This window comes from Phoca vitulina, unplaced genomic scaffold, assembly GCF_004348235.1.
Source record: "Phoca vitulina isolate PV1807 unplaced genomic scaffold, GSC_HSeal_1.0 scaffold53, whole genome shotgun sequence".
Taxonomy (NCBI): domain Eukaryota; kingdom Metazoa; phylum Chordata; class Mammalia; order Carnivora; family Phocidae; genus Phoca; species Phoca vitulina.
In genome coordinates this window covers 6,162,763-6,183,504 of record NW_022589756.1, presented here as the reverse complement: position 1 = coordinate 6,183,504, position 20,742 = coordinate 6,162,763, and the positions used below count along the sequence as shown (strand labels likewise).

Genomic DNA, 20,742 nt, shown 5'->3' with positions numbered 1-20,742 from the left:
GGGTTGAAGTCCATGGAGGCTCTGGAAGCAAGCCCACCGTCCATTCCACTTTATTTCATTCTACTTTAAGACCAGCTCTGTTCAGCAGACATAGCTTATTCTATAAGACATATTGAGGAGTTATTTTTCAAGCCGCTAAACTCTAAATTTTTTTTTCAAGGTTAGAAATAATACTGGAGCTTTAAAAAAAACCTGGAACCTAAATAATAGTAGTTTACTTTCCAAAAAGGAAACAAAGGTAAAGAAGTTGAGTGACTACATCACGCTGCCAAACAGTGTTTCCCTCCTCTCTCATCTCACCCTCCCCTCCTCCCCCCACCCCCAGGACAGAGGCGGACCACAGTTTGAAAGTATTTGGATCACAGAGGTGCTAGCACAGGACCCGCAGTGGGCTCTGTGACCCCCTCCCCACCCACCACTGGGGGTTCTTTGGCAGCCCCAGGGCTCCTGCGCAGGGGAACACCCCGTGGCGGGCCTGCCTGCCATGTCAAACACAAGTGGGTGTGCGGAAAAGGGGCAGCAGGAGGAAGAACTGAAATGATTCAGAGCAGAAGCATCATCACTCCTGGGCCTGCAGACTGGGCTGGGGAGAACCAGGGAGCAGCACGTTCCTACAGATGCTCTGTTTTCTTGATATTTTGTCTGAAGATGCAGACATTAATCCTCAACTGAGTTGTAGGTTTTAAACAAGAGACTGTGTGTGGGGCGCCTGGGTGGCTCAGCTGGTTAAGCGGCTGCCTTCGGCTCGGGTCATGATCCCAGGGTCCTGGGATCGAGTCCCACATTGGGCTCCCTGCTCCGTGGGGAGCCTGCTTCTCCCTCTGCATGCCGCTCCCCCTGCTTGTGCTCTTTCTCCCTCTCTGACAAATAAATAAATAAAATCTTTGAAAAAGAAATAAACAAGAGACTGTGTGAAAGTGCCAATGCAGTGTTCATCATAGAGAGCTGGTTCACATGGCCTCCAGCCCCCAAATTCAGCCCCGAATTGTCTATGCAATCCCTCAGCAAACATTATGAAAAGTCTACAAAGTGCTTGGTATGTTTAGATATATTATTTTATCTAATCCTCAGGGTTCTGACCAGGGTGAGGTGGCGAGGTGCTTGCTTCTTGTGCAAAATTTAAGAGGATGCCCCCAAACCCCACCCAACTCCGTGATTAAGATAAATCAGATTTCAATGCAATATTTAAAAAAGAAAAACTAATGCAAAATAATCAATGATGAGAAACACAGCAAGGTTTTAAATATAGTATATCCATGTTTGTGGTTTCTTTATTTGGCTCAGCTCCTAAATGGCTTTTGTTCTGGCGCTGCCAATCCTTTTATTCTATTCTTGAGGTAGGGCCATGTCGTAGATTGGGGTTCAAAAGAGCTGCATAAACTTAACTCTGGTAGATGGTAGACCTGGAACTTGAACCCGGGACTCCATTGTCTGTTTTCTTTTCCTAGAACTGTAGCCACCTGCCCGGTTTTGCAGGACTGGTGTCTGCCTCCTTCAGAGGATTTGTTAATATGTCTTCCAGGCAGCTGGTACCCTTCGCTTCTGAGATAACTGCTTCTCGGAGGTGCCAGAAGGAGATAATTTGTGGAGTGCCCGGAGGGATAAATCACCCTGTAAGCCTAAAATCATCTCGTTGGGGGAGGGGCTGGAGTGAGCAAAACATGTACTTCGGTTTGAATGACAAACATGCTGAGCAAGAATTAGCCTGACTTTGAGTTCTTAACGCCATGTAATCCTTCCATTTAACCTCTCCCTGGCAGAATGGGTTTCTCAGACCCAAAGGCTGCCCGCAGAATCAGTTAAAGGAGAAACAAGTTTCAAAATCCATTTTGAAAGCCAAGGTTAGGTAATGGTGTTTACAAACTCAGCCGAGGCTTTTTCGTGCTGTATTTTTTTTTTTTTTTTTTTTTTTTTTTAATCGCAAAGGTGCCTTAGGCATCCCTGGTTTGTTTCCAGCACCGCAGGTTGACCAGGAGGAGGACGCGAGGCCAGAGGAAGGGCGGCTGGAAGGCATTCTGGATTGCAGCGTTTCCCCGGGTGCTGGGCTGGGGTCCGGGCCGGGCTCCGGGGTGGCCACGCCTGCCTTCCGCCTCGAACGCTGCACACACTGCCACCTACGGAGCTCGGGAGGCAAGTCAGCCTCCCCGCCCGGCCCTTTGCTCCCGCCGAGCCCGGCCTGGCCTCCAGCCCGGCGTAGGATTCCTGCAGGGGCCTCCCCACATTACCATGACAAAAGCTGAAGCTTTCCTTGGGCAACTGAAGACATTCTGTGAAGCAAGTCTCGTTTTACCAACCCTGTCTAGCTAACCTTGGGTCCCTCCCCGACAGAGGTCCTGTCCTTTCCGCGGCTGGTGAGACTCCTTCCCCAAATGTACCTTTAGGGCCGGCTAAGCTCACCCTACCGCACCACACGGCCGTCCTCTGCTCCCCCACTGGTTGTTCATATTTATTGAACACCCCTCAGATACCAGGCTCTGTACTATGTGCTTTCCGTACATCATTTTATTTAACTTTCTCCAAACCCTTTAAATGAGGTACTAGAATTGCGTATGCTATAGATGACGAAACAGGCTTAGGGACATTATGTAAATTTATGTAAGGTCACTTAGCCAGGAAGCAGTGGTGCCCGGTTTTAAATCTGAGTAGATTTTAAATCCAGGGCCTACATCCTGACTCCCTTAAATTAGATCCTCTAGGAGACTCTGAACGGACCTCATTCAGTCTAAAAGTACTGAGCATCAACATAGGCCATGTGCTCTGCTTAGGGCTTGGACACATTTTATCCTGTTTAATTCTTACCGTTCCATAAAGTACATACAGATGATAAGACTATTTTACAAATAAAGAAGCGAGGCTCAAAGAAATTAATGGTCTTTTTCTCGAAACCATGAGAGACTCTTAATCATAGGAAACAAACTGAGGGTTGCTGGAGGGGATGAGAGTGGGGGAATGGGGCATTAAGGAGGGCACTTGATGTAATGAGCACTAGGTATTGTATAAGACTGATGAATCACAGACCTGTACTCTTGAAACAAATAATACATTATATGTTAATTAATTGAATTTAAATAAAAAATGTTAAAAAAAAAAGAAGTTAATAGTCTTTTTCTGTTGGCCATTGTGTCTGGGTATAAGAACTGGAGTAGGGTAGGGCAGAAAGCTGGAAAGAACTTGGGTTATTCTCAACCAGCCACCTGGAGCCACCCTTTCCAGCTACTTCTGGATTCTTTGTCGTGAAAAAAGATATATTCTAAGGATTTGACTTAGGGTTTTTGTTATTTGTGGGTGAAAGCAAAGCAGCTGATGTAATGAGGATTCAAACACAGGTCTAGCAAACCCAAGAGCTGCTGGACATGTTTTCCAGGCTACCTTCCTGCCTTGTGTTATAAAATTATTAAAAAGTTGCAGATTCCTCAGGGATAAGGAGACTTGTACATGTGCAATCACGTGTTAGAAAGAATCAGGAGGCCTAGAGTTTGATCCTGACTCTTCCTTAGGTTGCTTGCTGATTCACCAGGGAAATAAGTCACCAAAAAATGAAATACTAAGAAAGGTGGAGTACTAGAATGGAATGGTCAAGCCAATGAATGCTTTTTTAGAAAGTCTTAGAGGGGCTTCTGGCTGGCTCAGTCAGTTCTAAGTGTCTGCCTTTGGGTTAGGTCATGATCCTGGGGTCCTGGGGTCCCGGGGTCCTGCTCAGTGGGGAGCCTGCTTCTCCCTCTCCCTCTACGCCTCCAACCTCCGCTCCTACCCTGCTCATGCTCTCTCTCACCTGCACTCTCTCTCTCTCAAATAAATAAATAATATCGTAAAAAAAAGTCTTAGAGCAGAAATTAAATAAGTCTGGCTTTTGGGCATTCTGCAAAGGTAAAAGATCCAGATAAACAAAGAAATGGCCTATCCGTATTAACAGAAACTTATTTTCCAAACTCTGCTGAAGCGTTCATTCCACCTTGTATGCAGCCCCATCTGGAGCCCAGCGAAATGAATAATGTCATTCAGTAACATCGAAGGGCAATTGGACCACAACCCACCATGCTTGGGGAATGGCATACTCAGGTTTATAAAATAAATATGCTCTCGAATAATACCCTGTTACTATATGTGCATTACCAGTTTTCAAGAAAATAAGATTCAGTAAAGTTTAGCTCATGGCATAACCATGTAGGACAGGAGTCGTCCTTTGATGGCTAAGCAAGATTTGTCCTTGATGAACCATGCAGAATCACAGGGCCACTGGGATCCTCACTATAAGGTACTATTGGAAAATAATGGTTTCAGGTTGATGGAGTGCTAAATACACCAGCTTTGACCTAACAATAATTGCTGGGAACACATTTTAATAGCTTGCTAATAAGCCGGTATACGTTACCTGTGCACGCCTCTAAGTAAGTGGTTTTGACAAGACTTGCTTCTAGGGACATAGGCCCTGGACTTGATCTACTACATAGAAAGTGGTTGAGAGCCATATTTCATGACAAGCTCCCATCTTTTAAATAACTCCTATCACTGCTTTCTGTCTGCCTTCATTTATCTATTTATAGAATGGGCATTAAACTATGTTTCCCTACTTCCCATAGAGGGGTAGAGTCTGTAAGGTAGCTTGAGATACGGGCATCATGTGAATATATGGATTTTCCTGTACTGTTTGTTTTCTTTGGATGGCCAGGCCATTCTGAAATAAATTGTTTCGGTTCCTAACCATTGACTGGCAAATTAATAGTAATGATGGTCTAATCAGGGAGTTTTAGACTTACCAGATAGAGATCCAGTATCTCATAGAAGTGTGATCTCCTGGTGGTCTTTAGAGTCACCTTAAGGTGGGGGTTATTTAAAACACATTACTTAAAATACATATTTAAATTTTATTTAAAGGACATTATTTCAAATACATTTGTCTGGGCCCTATGCCAAACCCTTGAATCAGTATGTGGGGGGTTAGGGCCTAGGAGTCTGCCTTTCACCAGCTCCTCTGATATGTCTGGTGTATATTGAAGTCTGAGGGTCACTGGTGTGGTACTTGGAAAACACAATACACCGTGAAACCTGAAGGGTAATCCATGTATCACTGGACATGACCATAAGATATTGCAGTGGAAGGCTCCTTTACCTCCTTCAGTATGTAGTTCTTCAGTCTGAGTGAGGAGGGCCGTTGAAGGAGCCCAGAGGTCTATGCGAGCTGAGTGCCTCAGTGGTGGGCAAGGGTGGACGCATCACTGATCCCCACAGCCCTCCCTCATCCTGCAAAACTTGGCTTGGCCATTCAGGGCAGCCTTGCCTCGTCTTTGTTGCTCTTATCTGTGGTGTAATTTTTTGGGTTGTTCTTTTAAAAATTGTTTTTAATTATGCTAGAATACACATAAAATTTATCATCTTAGCCACTTTTAAGTGTACGACTCAGTGGCATTAAGTGCATTCACCTTGTTGTGCGACCATCACCACCAACATCTCCAGAACTTTTTCATTGTCCCAAACTGAAGCTCTGTCCCCATTAGACACTAACTCTCCATTCCCTCCTTACCCCGGGCCCCTGGTAACCTCCATCCTACTTTCTGTCTCTATGAATTGACTACTCTAAGTACCTCATATAAGAGGAATCATGCAGTATTTGTCCTTTTGTGACTGGCTTATTTCACTCAGCATCGTGTCTTCAACATTCATTCATGTTGAGCAAGTGTCAGAATTGCCTTCCTTTTTAAAGCCGAATAATATTCCATCGCATGGATAGACCGCATTTTGTTTACCCATCCATCCATTGATGGACACCTGGGTTGCTTCCCCCTTTTGGCAACTGTGAATAATGCAGCTCTGAACATGGGTGTACAGATATCTTTTTGAGACACTGCTTTCCATTCTTCTTTTCTTCCCCAAAGATTTTATTTATTTATTTGAGAGGGAGGGAGAGCAAGTGAGAGCACAAGAGCGGGGGGAGGGAGAAGCAGGCTCCCCGCTGAGCAGGGAGCCCAATGCGGGGCTGGATCCCAGGACTGGGACCATGACCTGAGCCAAAGGCAGCTGCCCACCCGACTGAGCCACCCAGGCGCCCTGTTCTTCTGACTTCTTCTGACCAAGAAGGGCAATTGCTGGATGGAATGGTAATTCTATTATTAACTTTTTAAGGAACAGCGACCACAGTGTTTTCAATAGCAGCTCTCTGGTGTGATTTTACGTTGATTTGTGTGATTCTTTGATTGTCTGTCCGCTGACCATGAGAGCAGGGATCCTGTTTATTTTCGCCGCCTTGCCTCCTGTATCTCCGTATCTTGAACAACAATGTCTGGGACGCAGTAGTCACCGAAATATCTGATGGATTAATGAACGAGTCAGCCTGATGGGAACACGGCATTGCAGAGAGACTCAGTCTCTGCATTTAATGAGTTTATAAATTAGTTGGTGAGACGTGACCCACACAAGGCAGTGAGCAAATAAAGGAAGGATATAATTATGTACTTCCCACCAACAGTGCACAAGAGGAGGAAACAGTCTTCGCTTGTGATTCTTTCTTGGGGGCCTACATTGGAGGGCTGGGTGCAGAGTTAGCTAAGGAGCCTGGAGACATCAGCCTGGGCACAGCAGTATGCAATGTGGATTGGGAGTGGGCACAAGAGGTCCAAAGCAAGTTGTTCCTTAGGTCACTGCAATGGGGGATCCAGAAAGCAGCCCCCACTTGACAATTAAGCAGGGGGGCAATGCGGGGGGATCTACCATGTCTCCCTCAGGGAGGCACAATGGTAGTCCACACCCAGGCTGAGGGCCTGGCAAAAGCAAAGCATGGCCCAGTCAATAGGGTTGGGAGCTTAGGCAGAAACTGGGGACGCGGGTGGGGAGCACAGCTTGATCCTAAGAACTCAGATGAAAACCAGACTGAAAGGTGTGAGCTGGGCCTTCTTTTGCCACAAACACCATAAATCCCACAATTGGAAGAATTCTTCATGCTAAGGGGCTGCAGCCCTAAAGTCTTTTTTTTTTTTTTTCCCCTTTATGGCCCAGCGGGGAAGGGCTCTGGAAGAGGGCAGGGCTGAGTTTGCAAAAAGGGAGAGTGGCCAGCCAGCTGTGGGGATGTGGGGGAAGGAGGCAGAAGGAGAGGAATTGGTGATAAGAGAGGTATGGAAAAGGGAGGCATTGGTAAACAGGTGCATGGGGAGCAAGATGGAAAAGTGGCCTGCCTAGCCAAGATGGCAGGCACAGGCTGTAATGGGAGCCACAGAGCTGGGCTAGTGTTGAGGCGGGGTGGGGAGGCCTGGGAATCAAGTGGAGACATGCTCCTATTTCATTTTCCTTCTCCTTCGGTGAGGAGGAAAAAAAAATCATTGCTTTAATATTAGAACTTGGAATTCCTAGGGGAGAGAATAGTCTATTTAACCTTGGTGGACCAGCCTGGTTTTGAAAAAATAGAACCCAGAGCCTCTGTGTCCAGGGTGAGGTATGAATCGGAGTCAGGTAATTGTCTCTGCCAAAGAAATGAACAGAAATGCTTAGTTTGAGGAGTGCGAAAGCTCTGGAAGAACTCTGAGGGGAAGGGATATTGCAGTTTGGCTTTTCCGTGAAGCAGATGCCCAGATAGGGAGTTCAGGATGTGTGTCAGAGAGGCCCCTGGGCTCAGGACCATGCGAGTCAGGAGGATTCACAGACGGAGACACTGAACTGGACCTGGGACCTGGCGGCCGTCTGGGCCTGTCATGGCCTGTCCGGGTTGTCCCCAGCTGGGCTGAGTGGCCGGGCCTTCCTCTGCCCTCCTCCATCAGTCACTGGATGTGGGCTGCCTCAGAAGGTGTGGTCTTGGGCGAGGTGCGGCTGCCGCACAGCCTGGAGGAGAGGCGAGTTGGAGGTGGTCACTCAGCATTCTCAGCAGCAGGGACAACAGGTCCTTTCTTGAAGGGGCTCTGGGCTGAGCCTCTCTGTGTCCAACATAGGGCCCTCAGGTTTTGGGACTAGAGGCAGACGTTGGGATGGTCATCGGGTTTTCCATCCTATGCATGATGCATGTTGAAACAGAGTTTTAATTATTTCGAAGGGCAAGGAAACCCCAGCAATGTAGAAGATTTGAAATACGGAGGGGCCAGCATCTGTCCGGGTCATTGTGGTAGCCAGACTTGGAAATGGTCCCTGGTGATCCTTGGCACCTGGTATTCAAGCCTCTCCCACACTGAATAGTCCACTTGGGTGATCAGTAGGCTGTTACAGAAATGATGGTGTGTGACTTCTTGGCTAGGGAAGAGGAAGACATTGTGACTTCCATGTGGTTCTTTCTTGGATCATTCCCTCGGGGGAAGCCAGTTGTCCTGCTGTGAGGACACAAGCAATTCTCTGGAGAGGTCCCTGGGGCAAGGAACTGATATCTGCCAACAGCCAGCACCAACTTGCCAACCGCGAAGTCAGATCCTTAGTTCCAGTCTAACCTTCCATGACCGCAGGCCTGCCTTTCACCTTGACTGTAACCTTGTGAAAGACCTGGGGGCCATGAGCTGGAAACAGCCACCGAAGGTGCTTCTGAGTTTTTGACCCACAGAAATGGAGAAACAGTACAGAGTACAACACTGTTTATTGTTGATTTAAGTCATCGAGTGTTGGGTAATTTGTCACTGATGAAGAAATAACTAATCCATTGTGTTCTTAGTCAAAATTCTTTTATTTTGGCTGATTATTTCCATTCTCTGCCCCCCCAAACACACTCAGAGTAGTGTGTCGCTTTTCTCCCAGACGCATCGAAGTACTACTTCAAGGATATTTTCAAAGGTTGCTGTGCATTAAAGTAACCTAAAAACTGAATTCCAAATCCTTGAGCCGTATGTATTTCTAACACAGACCAAACACAGGAAGGAAACAAAAACATCTGCTTGCAAGCATACAGTTTTTGTTCAATTCCTATCCAATTTTTTTTTAACTTTTGACTTTATTTTATTAAGCATTTACAAAGAAAACCCCCCAAATTTACAAAAGAAATAGCAATACAGTACTCCAATATATTGACAACAAAATGAAAAAAAATACTATTAGATGTAATGTAAAATGCACATTTTGTGCACCATGCCTTGAACTTCTAAGTGATTATTGTGTTCAATTGTGCATCACTGATTGATGTTTAGATTAATTGGACCACAAATCGATTCGGTTGGTGAAAATGGCCATGCTGGCCACACACCACGGTGTTGACACCACCAGTTGGTGACTAAGCTACAGTGGGAGTAGATGACAGGCTGGGGCTGCAACAATAGAAAAACAAATTATCCATGGCTAGTCATTGCTAATAAAGTAATAAGGTTACACACATTCTCAAAAAGTCTATGAATAAGAAGGAGGATAAAAAGGGCAGAGAACAGGAATCAAGTTATGTCAAAGGACCTCAGTAGATTATTTTGGAAAAACAAAACTTGCCACGTAGATGGCTTTACCCAGGACTGTGTTAACGCCCAAGCAGCTTCAAATGCTGTTTGGACAGTGGGAACGAATCCAAAGTCAGAACAGGCTATTGGAGAAAGGGTGAGTTAAGACAGAGTAGTATTACTAGAGGGCTGAGAAGTGTTAAGAATCCAGTGAGTTCTGAGTTGGCATTAAGGTGATCCATGCTCCGGTCAGGGATCAGCATCCAGCTAATCATCCAATCAAGAGGACCTCCAGCAGGAGACTGTGATTCAGAGGCAGGAAATCCCACCCCCGGGGTGGGACTGCCAGCATATTGTGCTGGGACTTCGCCAGCTCTCTGTCCACTACATGGTCCCTAGACACCACTTCTTACCCCGAGGCAAGCTGCATAGCCATATCCCTCCAAGGCCCTGCTGTTCTCTGGTCCCTGAACTCTCTGAGAGCTTGTCTCATCCGAGCAGGGGAGGCCCCTTCGGCTGGGACTTCCTCCCTGCTGGCTGTGGGCAGTCGAGCCCCTGAGCTCTCTGAGAGTTCATGGCTCCTTTCAAATTCCCAGAGGTAGTCTCGATCTTTCAGATATCCAGCCCCCTTTGTCACTGCCTTAGACCAAGTTGCCATGACCTGGGAAGGAGCCTCCTTGGGGAACTACTGCTCTGTGCTACACCAGTTCTCCTCCTCCGCTGGCCTAACTCCAATCATGAGGACGCAGCTTCTTCCTCTTTCAAGGCGGCTCCATTTATCTTCCTTTCAGGGGACTTGGGGCCTGCATTTTTCTCCTCTCTTTTGTACAGGAATCTTAATACTTATGCCCGGGCTGTGACCTCTGACCTGTAAGTCCCTTTGCAGTTTCTCCCCAGGGTGACTCGTGAGGAGGGATAGCCCAGAGTTCGGAAGTGGGAGTGAAGGTTACATTAGCTCGTTGCCAGGCTACACTTATTTTAAGGGATAGAGTCCTCTTTTATTTTTTTTCTTCCTCAAGCTCCTTTCCAAAGCATTGTTTATAGCTATTGTGTCTTTTAAAAAAAAATTGGAAATTACTGCCTTTAAGTTTGACCCTTGCAAAAGGTCTAAATCTGTCCTAGGAACTAGGGGTTACAAGATAGAACAAGCCTGGGCAAATAATTTATAGTCTCACGTGGTCCAAGGACAAGCAAGGAAATGTGCAGTCCTAATACAGATCTGAATGAAGCATTCTTTCCTCAGAAAGCATCTAGGGGTACCAGGTTCAAGTTCAAGGTCCCCAGCACAGTGCGAATGGCTTTTCAAGACCTGACTCCATCCACCTTTCCAAACGCATCTCTCCATTCACAAGTAAGTTGTCCCCAGGTTTGCTTATGACTTTGCGTTATGCCCTTTGCCTTGTGTGATAGTTAATTTTATGTACCAACTTGACTAAACTAAGGGATGCCAAGGTAGCTGGTAAAACATTATTTCTGGGCATGTCTGTGGAGGGTGTTTCAGGAAGAGAATAGCATTTGAATTGGTAGACTGGGTAAAGCAGATAGCCTTCCCCAATAGGGGTGGGCCTCATCCAATCCATTGGGGATCCAAATAGAACAAAAAGGTGAGGAAGGGAAAATTCACTCTGCTTGATTTGGGACCTCCCCCTTCTTCTGTCTTGGTTCTCAGACTTTGGACTCAGACTGAATGATACCATTGGTTTTCGTAGTTCTCCAGCTTGCACACGGCACATCATGGGACATGGCCTCCATAAGTGTATGAACCAATTCCTAGAGTAAATTTCCTCTTCCAGGTATCTCTGTGTATCCTACTGTCTCTGTTTCTCTGGAGAACCCTGACTAATACACCTTGAATGCCTTTGTCCACCTCTGAGCTCTTATTTATCTTTTACGAGGCAGGTTAAATGTCACTGTCCTGGTGACACTTCGCCAGATCCTCCTACAGTTAGTAACTCCTGTCTGCTCCTACTTTGTCCACACCTCATGTAGTTACATTGTAATGATTTATTTAGATGTCTTACTGCCCCAATAGCTTATGAGTTCCTATGGCATGAGCTTTATTCATATCTGTATTCCTAGTACAGAGTAGACACTCAATAAATGTTTTTTAGTAAAATGAATGAATGAGTGAATGAATGAATGAATGAAATCTTGATTGGCAGGATAATTTTGGGTATTCGGCTCTAGCATGGGTTAATTAGGAGCATGGACGAGGGACTGGGAGAGGCAGAAGACCATGTTCTTGAATAGGAAGATGAGGGGGACACCAGAAGTGAACGTAATTTTCTTAGTAATTTTGCCTTAGATTTGCTCTGCCTAAGGGGGTGTCTTGTATGGGAAAGAATTCCATTTGACTCAACCTTTGACCATTGACCCTTTATGGACATTTCTCAGGAAGCTTATGGTCCACATAACCCAAATCTCAAATTAGGTGGTGATCATAATTGGATTTCCAAATTTACTGTGTAATTTATTTAATTCTAATATAGTAATAATACCTTATAATTATATGGTATCTTTCATCTTCCAACCTCAAAGCATTTTCTAAATATTAATTGACAGGAACAGCTCCAAGTGTTTGATGCTACTGGATCCATTTCTCAGCTGGGTAAGTGTATGATGTAGAGTTAGCTAACTTGCCAAGAGCATGTTATTATTTTTCAAAACACTTTTCATTATGGAATATTTTAAGCACACAGAAGTAGAAAGGAGAGTATAATGAACATCTATGTACCTACCACTCAACTATGAAGTTGTGGCCAATCTTGTTTTACCTATTTCTACCATCTTGTGTTACTTTGATGCAAATCTCAGGTATCATACATTTTCATCCATAAATTTTTCAGTATCTACAAAAGATAAGAACTCTTTAAAAAAAAACATGACCATGGGGGGACTGGGTGGCTCAGTTGGTTGTCCGACTCTTGGCTTTGGCTCAGGTTGTGATCTCAGAGTCTTGAGATCAAGCCCTGCATCAGGCTCCCCACTCAGTGCAAAGTCTGCTTGAGATTCTATGTCTCTCCCTCTGCCCCTCCACCCACGCTCTCTCTCTCTCTCAAAAAAAAAAAAAAAAATGACCACGATAACAGTATCACACCATCGACAATAGACAATAACTTTTTAATATCAAGTATTCAATCTATTTTTAATTTCCAATTGTTATATAAATTTTAAAATTTTGTGGTTTTGAATCAAGACCTAAATACGGCTCATATATTGTGTTGGTTGATATCTTTTATGTTTCCTTTTTTTTTTAAAAAAGATTTTATTTATTTATTTGAGAGAGAAAGAACAAGGAGAGGGGAGAAGCAGGTTCCCCACTGAGCAGGGAGCCCAGCGCAGAGCTCGATCTCAGGAACATGAGGTCATGACTTTCTCTGGAGGCAGACGCTTACCCAACTGAACCACCCAGGTGCCCCTCTTTTATGTTTCTTTTTAAACCTGTAGGTCCTTCTCTCTTTTGTAGTTTATTTGGTGAAGCAATCAGGTTTTGTCCTGCAGAGTTCTCGCTGTCTGGATTTTTCTGATCACACGTTCATATTACCAGTTAACATGTCCTTTCCTCCTATTTCTTGCAAACTAGGAGTTGGACCCAGAAGCTTGATCCAGAATTGGGTTTAATTTTTTTGGCAAGACAACTTTATAAGTGTTGGTGTCTTCTTCCATCAGGAGGTAGATAATGTCTGGTTGTATGTTTCTTTTTGTGATGTTTGTAGTTGTTGATAATCTATGTCTACAGTCATTAATTTATTAGGGATTCCTTCATTATTTATTAATGGGAATATATCTATAAAGAGAAACTTCATCTACTGTTTGGTTATTCTAACAGTTTGGGCAATCCTAAAATTTGTAGGAACCACAAAAGATCCTGAAAAGCCAAAGCAATTCTGAAAAAGAAAAACAAAATTGGAGGCATCATGATTCTGGATTTCAAGCTCTATTACAAAGCTGTAGTCATCAAGACAGCATGATACTGGCACAAAAACAGACACATTGATTAATGGAACAGAATAGAGAACCCAGAAATGGACCCTCAACTCTATGGTCAACCAATCTTTGACAAAGCAGGAAAGAATATCCAATGGCAAAAAGACAGTCTCTTCAACAAATTATGCTGGGAAAACTGGACAGCAACATGAAAAATAATGGAACTGGACCACTTTCTTACACCATACACAAAAATAAATTCAAAATGGAAGAAAGACCTAACTGTGAGACAGGAAACCATTAAAATCCTAGAGGAGAACACAGGCAGCAACCTCTTTGACATCAGCCGGAGCAACTTCTTACTAGACACGTCGCCAGAGGCAAGGGAAACAAAAGCAAAAACGAACTATTGGGACTTCATCAAGATAAAAAGCTTCTGCACAGCAAAGGAAACAATCAACAAAACTAAAAGGCAGCCTACAGAATGGGAGAAGATATTTGCAAATGACATACCTGATGAAGGGTTAGTATCTAAAACCTAGAACTTACCAAACTCAAAACCCAAAAAACAAATAATCAAGTTAAGAAATGGGCAAAAGACATGAACAGACTCTTTCCAAAGGAGACATATATATGGCTAACAGACACATGCAAAGATGCTCAACATCACTCATCAACAGGGAAATACAAATCAAAACCACAATGAGACACCACCTCACACCAGTCAGAATGGCTAAAATTAACAACATAAGAAACAACACCTGTTGATGAGGATGTGGAGAAAGAGGAACCCTCTTGCACTGTTGGTGGGAATGCAAACTGGTGCAGCCACTCTGGAGAATAGTTGGAGGTTCCTCAAAAAGTTAAAAATAGAACTACCCTACGATCCAGCAATTACACTACTAGGTATTTACCCAAAGGATACAAAAATACAGATTCGAAGGGGTACATGCACCCTGATGTTTATAGCAGCATTATCAACAATAGCCAAACTATGGAGAGAGCCTAAATGTCCATCAGGTGATGAATGGACAAAGAAGATGTGTCATATATATATAAAGGAATATTACACAACCATCAGAAAATGAAATGTTGCCATTTGCAATTATGTGGATGGAGCTAAAGTGTATTATACTAAGTGAAATAAGTCAACCAGAGAAGGACAAATACCATGTGATTTCACTCATATGTGGAATTTAAGAAAGAAAACAGATGAACATATGGGAATGGGGAAAAGAAAAAAAGGAAAGAGGGAAACAAACCGTAAGTGACTCTAAACAATAGAGAACAAATTGAGGGTTGATGGAGGGAAGTGGGTGGGGGATGGACTAGATGGGTGATGGGTATTAACGAGTGCACCTGTTGTGATGAGCACTGGGTGTTGCATGTAAGTGATGAATCACTGAATTCTACTCCAGAAACCAATATTGCACTGTATGTTTGCTAATAAAATTTAAGTTAAAAAAAATAAGTACAATTTGGGTTAGAAAGAAAAAAATGCTTGATTCTCTTTACTAATTATTCAAAATGCATTCATTTTTAGCATTATCCAATATTAAATGATTTGATTATTTAATCTATTTATATATTAACATGAATATTGAGGTATAATGGACACGGATTGCACTTATTCAAAGTGTATAATTTGATGAGTTTTGATAAATGTATACATCTGTGAAACTGTCACCATAATTATGAAAATGAACATATTGCTCATGAATTTGATTTTTTAGGTATTTTATAAGCTGATAAATTTAAACATGTTGATATTTTCCACCGTCTTAGTTATTACTCTTTTTGAAGCTCCAATGGTCTCATTTTTGCAAAAAGGGAGCTTATGTAGGTTCTCCCATGGTCCTTTGGAAATGACTCTCCTAGGCTTTGTTAATTTCCTTGCCATCTTGTCACGACAGGATGCTCCAGATCTGACATCAGCCCTTTCTCCACGCAGCCCTGGTCCTTTCAGTGGGAAACAGGATGTGTCATATATTATATGGTGGTTAAACAGAGCAGCAAAATCCAATAAAATTTTTGGTCTGAGTTCACTGTAGTCAGAATGCAATAGCGCTTTACCAAGCAGCTCTATAATTATGTCTTTTGTTTCTGTAGTTCCTTTCACTGAAGTGTTCAAAGTGATTTTACAGCATCAAATTGATCTTTGGGGCAATCTAAGGGTGGAAGAAAAGGTTAGAGATATTATTATCCCATTTGATAGTTGGGGAAACAGATGCAATTGTTGTGACTTGTCCATTAGTTTGTAGAAAATTGGGTACAAGTTTGAATCGAATCCTAGCCAGGAAAACAGGGATTCTCATCTTGCTGCTAGGGTCACCCTGGCTTAACAACCTGAGATAAACCTTTTTTTTTTTTTTTTAAATAAATAGGGGATAAGAATCAATAAGCAATGGAAAGGAAGGGAAATAGTTTTTTCCTGTCTTTTCTGTTTCCTTCCTTCCTATCTTTTGTTTTTTTAATTTAAAAATTTTCAGTGGCTCTCCTAAGGAGTTGAAAAATATATGAGAAGTGGGATGAGAAATTAGGAAATCACAGGATCCTGGGCTTTGAAGAGTCTGTAAACCTTGCAAGCCCAGCCTCTTTCAGCCAGACAGCACTGCATCAGGGCTAAATCCAGATAAATGGGCAGCTCTCCTTTTAGACAGATGCAACGAAGTGTAGTCCACTGTGAACTAAATCAATTTAGACTTACAAAAGCAAATCCCAAAATAGCAGCCTGGAGTTCATGAAAATGAATCCAAGTCTGAGTGCTCTGGGAAAAATAGATGACCAGGAATAGACCGCGCTGTGAAACTCTGAGAGCGCTTTGCAGCTGTGGCTTCCATTTCGCCCCGGTCCTCGCTGAGGAAATGGGAAGGTAGCCTACTTTGTGCTAACTAAAGAATTAATGATTCCATTAATTAGCTTCATGGATTTTCTCTGCAGCCTCAATGTAGGCCACGGAGAAACATTATAGATTCATCTTCCTTGGAGGTCTTTAAAACTGTGTGGTATCAGAGGAAGGAGAATCAGAGGCTTTGGAGTCTGGGTTGAGGAAGCTGGAAGCACCTTGTGTAGCATCCAGGACAGTGTTTCCCAAACTGGTTCCAGGGAGCACTAGGAAAACAGAGTTCTGAGGAATACAGAGTTCCATGGTAAAATAAGAGAAATAAGGCTATATCGCTGTCTCAAAGATTCCCAAAGCATATCATTATCTGAAAGGCTTTTAGAAGTCCTGCAATAAATATCTTGGTCTCTGTTTAAATCTGTTTCCTCAGATGTATTTGACTGTGGAATCCTCCAACACCTTTTCGCCCTATGCTGTTAACTTGTGGACATGAGCGTACCAAGAGACGGTAATTTTAGAAATGTTGACATAGCCCCTTCCTTTTACAGACGAGGAGAATAAGGACCAGAGAGGTGGGACAATTTATTCAGGAGTCACAGTGTAAGTCACTGGGAGCCAGAATTAAATAGAGGAGAAAGCAGGGCATTTGGAATGAGACAGACCTGGGTTCAAATCCCTGCTCCGCAGTTATCTAACCATGGGATCTTGGGCAATATCTTAATTCCTTCTGAACCTTGATATTTTTATTTGTAAGACTGGCAATATAACGCTGATATCCTGGAACTGTTACCTGTGAAATGTGTTGTGAGTTGGTGGTTCCGTTAGAGAACAAGTCTGAAGCCCAGGTGTCAGAACAAGGACAAGCTGGGTGCCCGACTAACTCTGAGGTGGATGGAATCTCATGGCTGGGAGCCTGGCTGAGTTGTGGGATTGACTCTAGACGAGGATCCGGACAGTGAGCGCTACTGTAGCAGGAGGAGGGGGTGGTAGAGGCTGGGAACCAGACAGCGCTAATTGGTAGTTCCCCACAAGGAAGTATGATTAGAAGGTAGAGACAATGCCTCACTTTCAGACGAACACAACACCCCCTTCCTCTTTTACTCCGCGTTACAAACTGAAGCAGCTGGACCGGAGAAGGGGGAGGTTGGGGAGGGAGTGGTCTAACTCGACAGTGAGAGCCGATCATTGTTTATCTTTGTTCTTTGTTTCCATGCTGGTGAAAACTTGCCATGTTTTACAGGGTCACCCACTAAATAGAATGGTGACTTAGGCTTTATTAATTATAAATTAGTAGCGATTTGCATGGATTATTATGTTTCATGCTCTACTAGGCTTTGGATAAATTATATATAGCCTTTCTGGGGATGTTGGGATATTTTAGACTGGGATGAGGGTGTTGCAGCATGATCTCCCCTAAAGCAAACTAGTGCTCATATTTACGTGGTGGGTTTTCCCGTCCTGCTTGTCCCTGGCATGTTCCCCCACACAACTGGCTCTATGTGGGTCAGCTCCCCTCCTATACGTTCCTACAGCTGCTCTGTAGCATGCTTCCTCGAAAGCACTCAAATAGCATGGCAATGATCTATGGGTCTCTCCCCCCATCCGGTGTCTGGATACTTGAAGAGAGCAAGAACTGAGCCTCATACATCTCTTTCCTCCCTCAGCCCCCAGGGCGGCATGTGCTCTGAGTCAGTGCTTATTAAAGGTGATTTGAGTGAACGAATGATGCTCTGTTCTTTTTCACATTCTCCTTCTTATTTAACCTCCACAGATCATCGTTTTTCATTCTAAAAATAATCTCCACTTCTTTAGTTTTTCCAGCTTTTTTGATATACAATTGGCACATAACATCGTGTAGGTTAAGGTATACAACGTGATGATTTGATACATTTATATATTGCAAAACGACTACCAAAATAAGGTTAGTTATCACCTTGCAAAATGATCATTTATTTTCTTCCTGTATATCGTTGGTCTTTTACAGATGGAATGCTCATCCCTATTTTACAGATGAAGGCAAGGAACCCGCCCTCTAAGGAAACATGCCAGAATGAGTATCCTCTCTCCTACAGCATCCTCTTGGCACTCTCAGTGCTTGTGGCAGAAGTGACCTCGGCCATGGATGTCGGTGTCAGAGGCACCTCCTCTTACGTGTCCTCAGTGCTCACTACTCTTTTACGGCAGATTTCATTTTTGAAATCAGTTCCAAGTCATTTGGAGCAAAATCTGGTAAAAGAAGGTAAGTGACCCAACTTGAAAATGCCATTTCCATTTCAAAAGAAAGTCCTAGCTGACACAAATCAGAGGCAATCCCAAGGAGGAATTCCAAATACCTTGTGAGCAATGATAATGTCAATGGAATGAGTATATAGACTTTGGAGAAGAGAGTAGTCATTTAGGTTCATGAATTCTAGTGTTTTGGTGTGAAACACCTCTTTAATATGGAATCAAACCTTTCGGAGCTGGGTTCAAATAACAAATGAGAGTGATAAATTCAATCCTTTGCAATGTACTTTCTTTTCTGGCCGGGCCCCAGTTCAGGCTCCCAAGTTGGTTCTCCTGCAGCCGCTGATGACATCATGAGCACCTCCAGAGCCTTTCCTGGCATTGTTCTGGGTGTCATTGATGTTAAGCACATGGGGAAGGAAACGCAATTCAGAGCTCACAAAGCTAAGGCGAACTGATTTTCAAGTTCATGACTTTCAAATCCATGGTACAAAAGCATATGCACGTTCGCTAACTAGGTATGTGAAGATGAAGTTATGGCTCTTGGATCTGTTCTTCCCTTTTAATGGGAAACACTGGTTAATTAATGTTTTTGAAACTTATTTTACCACACGAAGAGGCTTGTTCTCATGCATTTTTGGTTTAATGTCTTCCTACGTGTTTGGGTGAAAAGAATGTGTAAATAAGGCTCTGGAAAATCAAAGGTCTCATGAAATCTGAGCCTATTTAATTCAGCAAATGTTTATTAAACACTGGTGTGTTCTGGGCAGTGCAGTAGGACCTGGGCGCGGAAGAGGAGCAAGACATGGTGCATACACTAAAGTAATTCACAACCTGATAACAGGATTGACAGGAACACAAATAAATGGCAGAAAAAAGGGCTAGGAGAGCAGTGTGAACAAGAGGTAGGGAAGTAGGTGGGAGGATGGGAGAGGACTCGAGGGCACAAGCGATATTTTATTTTTTTTATTTTTTAAAGATTTTATTTATTTATCTGACAGAAAGAGAGAGAGAACAAGTAGGCAGAGAGACAGGCAGAGGGAGAGGGAGAAGCAGGCTCCCCGCTGAGCAGGGAGCCCGATGCGGGGCTCGATCCCAGGACCCTGGGATCATGACCTGAGCCGAAGGCAGCCGCCTAACCGGCTGAGCCACCCAGGCGCCCCACAAGCGATATTTTAGTTGAGTCTTAAAGGACAGATTAAATCTTAAGTGTGGTGGAGATTGTGGGCAGGATGGGAAATCCAGATGGAAGAAAGAGAGTAAGTTAGGACCTGGAAAATGCAGAGGATCCTGGTGACATGGTGCCCGATCCAGTCTCCCTGACCATTGAGGTGGGGGTGGGGGAGTAGAGGCATAGACTCTGAGAGAGAGAGAATGCCAGAGAATGGATGCCTGAACTGGTCTCTCATGCTCTCATGCCGTGGGATCCCCCTTCCCTCCGCTTTCTCTCAGACCTGAGTGATTTCAGGTGCTGTCCTGCAGAGCTTGTTTTGCACACCAATTCATACTAACGTGACTTGACTCTTCCTGCGTATGTCTACATCTTAAAAGGAAAACATTTAAGAACACAGTGATGGAGCTGATGGAGTTACTTTTTTACAGGGAATTTTAAAGATTTATTTATTTATTTGAGAGAGAGAGCAAGTACGTGAGTGTGAGTGTGGTGGGGAGAGGGGCGGGGTGGGGGGAGAGAGATAATCCCAAGCAGACTCCTCACTGATCCTGGAGCCCAACATGGGGATTGATCTCACCCCCCTGAGATCATGACCTGAGCCAAAACCAAGAGTCAACTTACTGAGTCACCCAGGCGTCCCTACAGGAGAGTTTTATACCTTGAGCAAGGGGCCTGTAAGGAATGTACTAGCCATGGGGGCTGGGAGGTGGGGGAGCATCGCTGGAGCACATAATCATTTCATCATAGTGGGTATGTGAGCACTGAAGAAAGAGGGTCTCTGTTCAGGGGTGTCATTTGGGAGAGCAGAAGAGGGAGGCGATAGATGAAACCCCAAGTTGGGATTGATGGTCCTACGTCTTATCTTGGTATCTTCCACTGAGCTCACCAATAAGCTCTATTTCTCCCTGGTGCTTATTTATGTGCCAGTTTCCCATTTTTATCCTTTCTCATCTTCTTCCTTTAACTCCATCCGCTTTTTCCAGATCCAACACCGTCATACATCCACCATATGGCATGATGTTATAATTTGGCAAACACCAGTAAAATGAAATCAAACTCTCCTTTACATTGCCCTTTTCTTCCCTTTCCTTCTGTTGCTAGTTGTGGTTCTGTGGGAGGCTCACGCAGCTGGTAGCCTGTTGAAGGAGCCATAAAATGATGTAAGATGCCACTTCGGAGATAAACACATTGATCCTGCAAAATGCCCAAGCTTAACAGTGGAAGGGAAATCCAGCAGAGACCTGAGACAG

The 20,742-nt window shown here is 43.8% G+C and overlaps 1 protein-coding gene across 6 annotated transcripts in view; it reads left to right on the top strand.

Moving 5' to 3' along the window:
• The window catches only part of LOC116622658, a 28,356-nt gene extending 9,155 nt beyond the window's left edge, over positions 1-19,201 (top strand). For 2 of the 6 annotated variants that reach the window (XM_032389206.1, XM_032389204.1), the window contains exon 3: positions 1,957-2,926. In XM_032389206.1, coding sequence (XP_032245097.1) covers positions 1,957-2,240 — 284 coding nt within the window. In that variant the 3' untranslated portion in view covers positions 2,241-2,926. Of the gene's footprint in view, positions 1-1,522; positions 1,755-1,956; positions 2,927-10,566; positions 11,786-18,076 lie in introns of those variants that run through there. The other 4 variants (XM_032389208.1, XR_004297601.1, XM_032389205.1 and 1 more) reach the window with 4 other exon arrangements.
• The last annotated feature ends 1,541 nt before the right edge of the window (positions 19,202-20,742 follow it).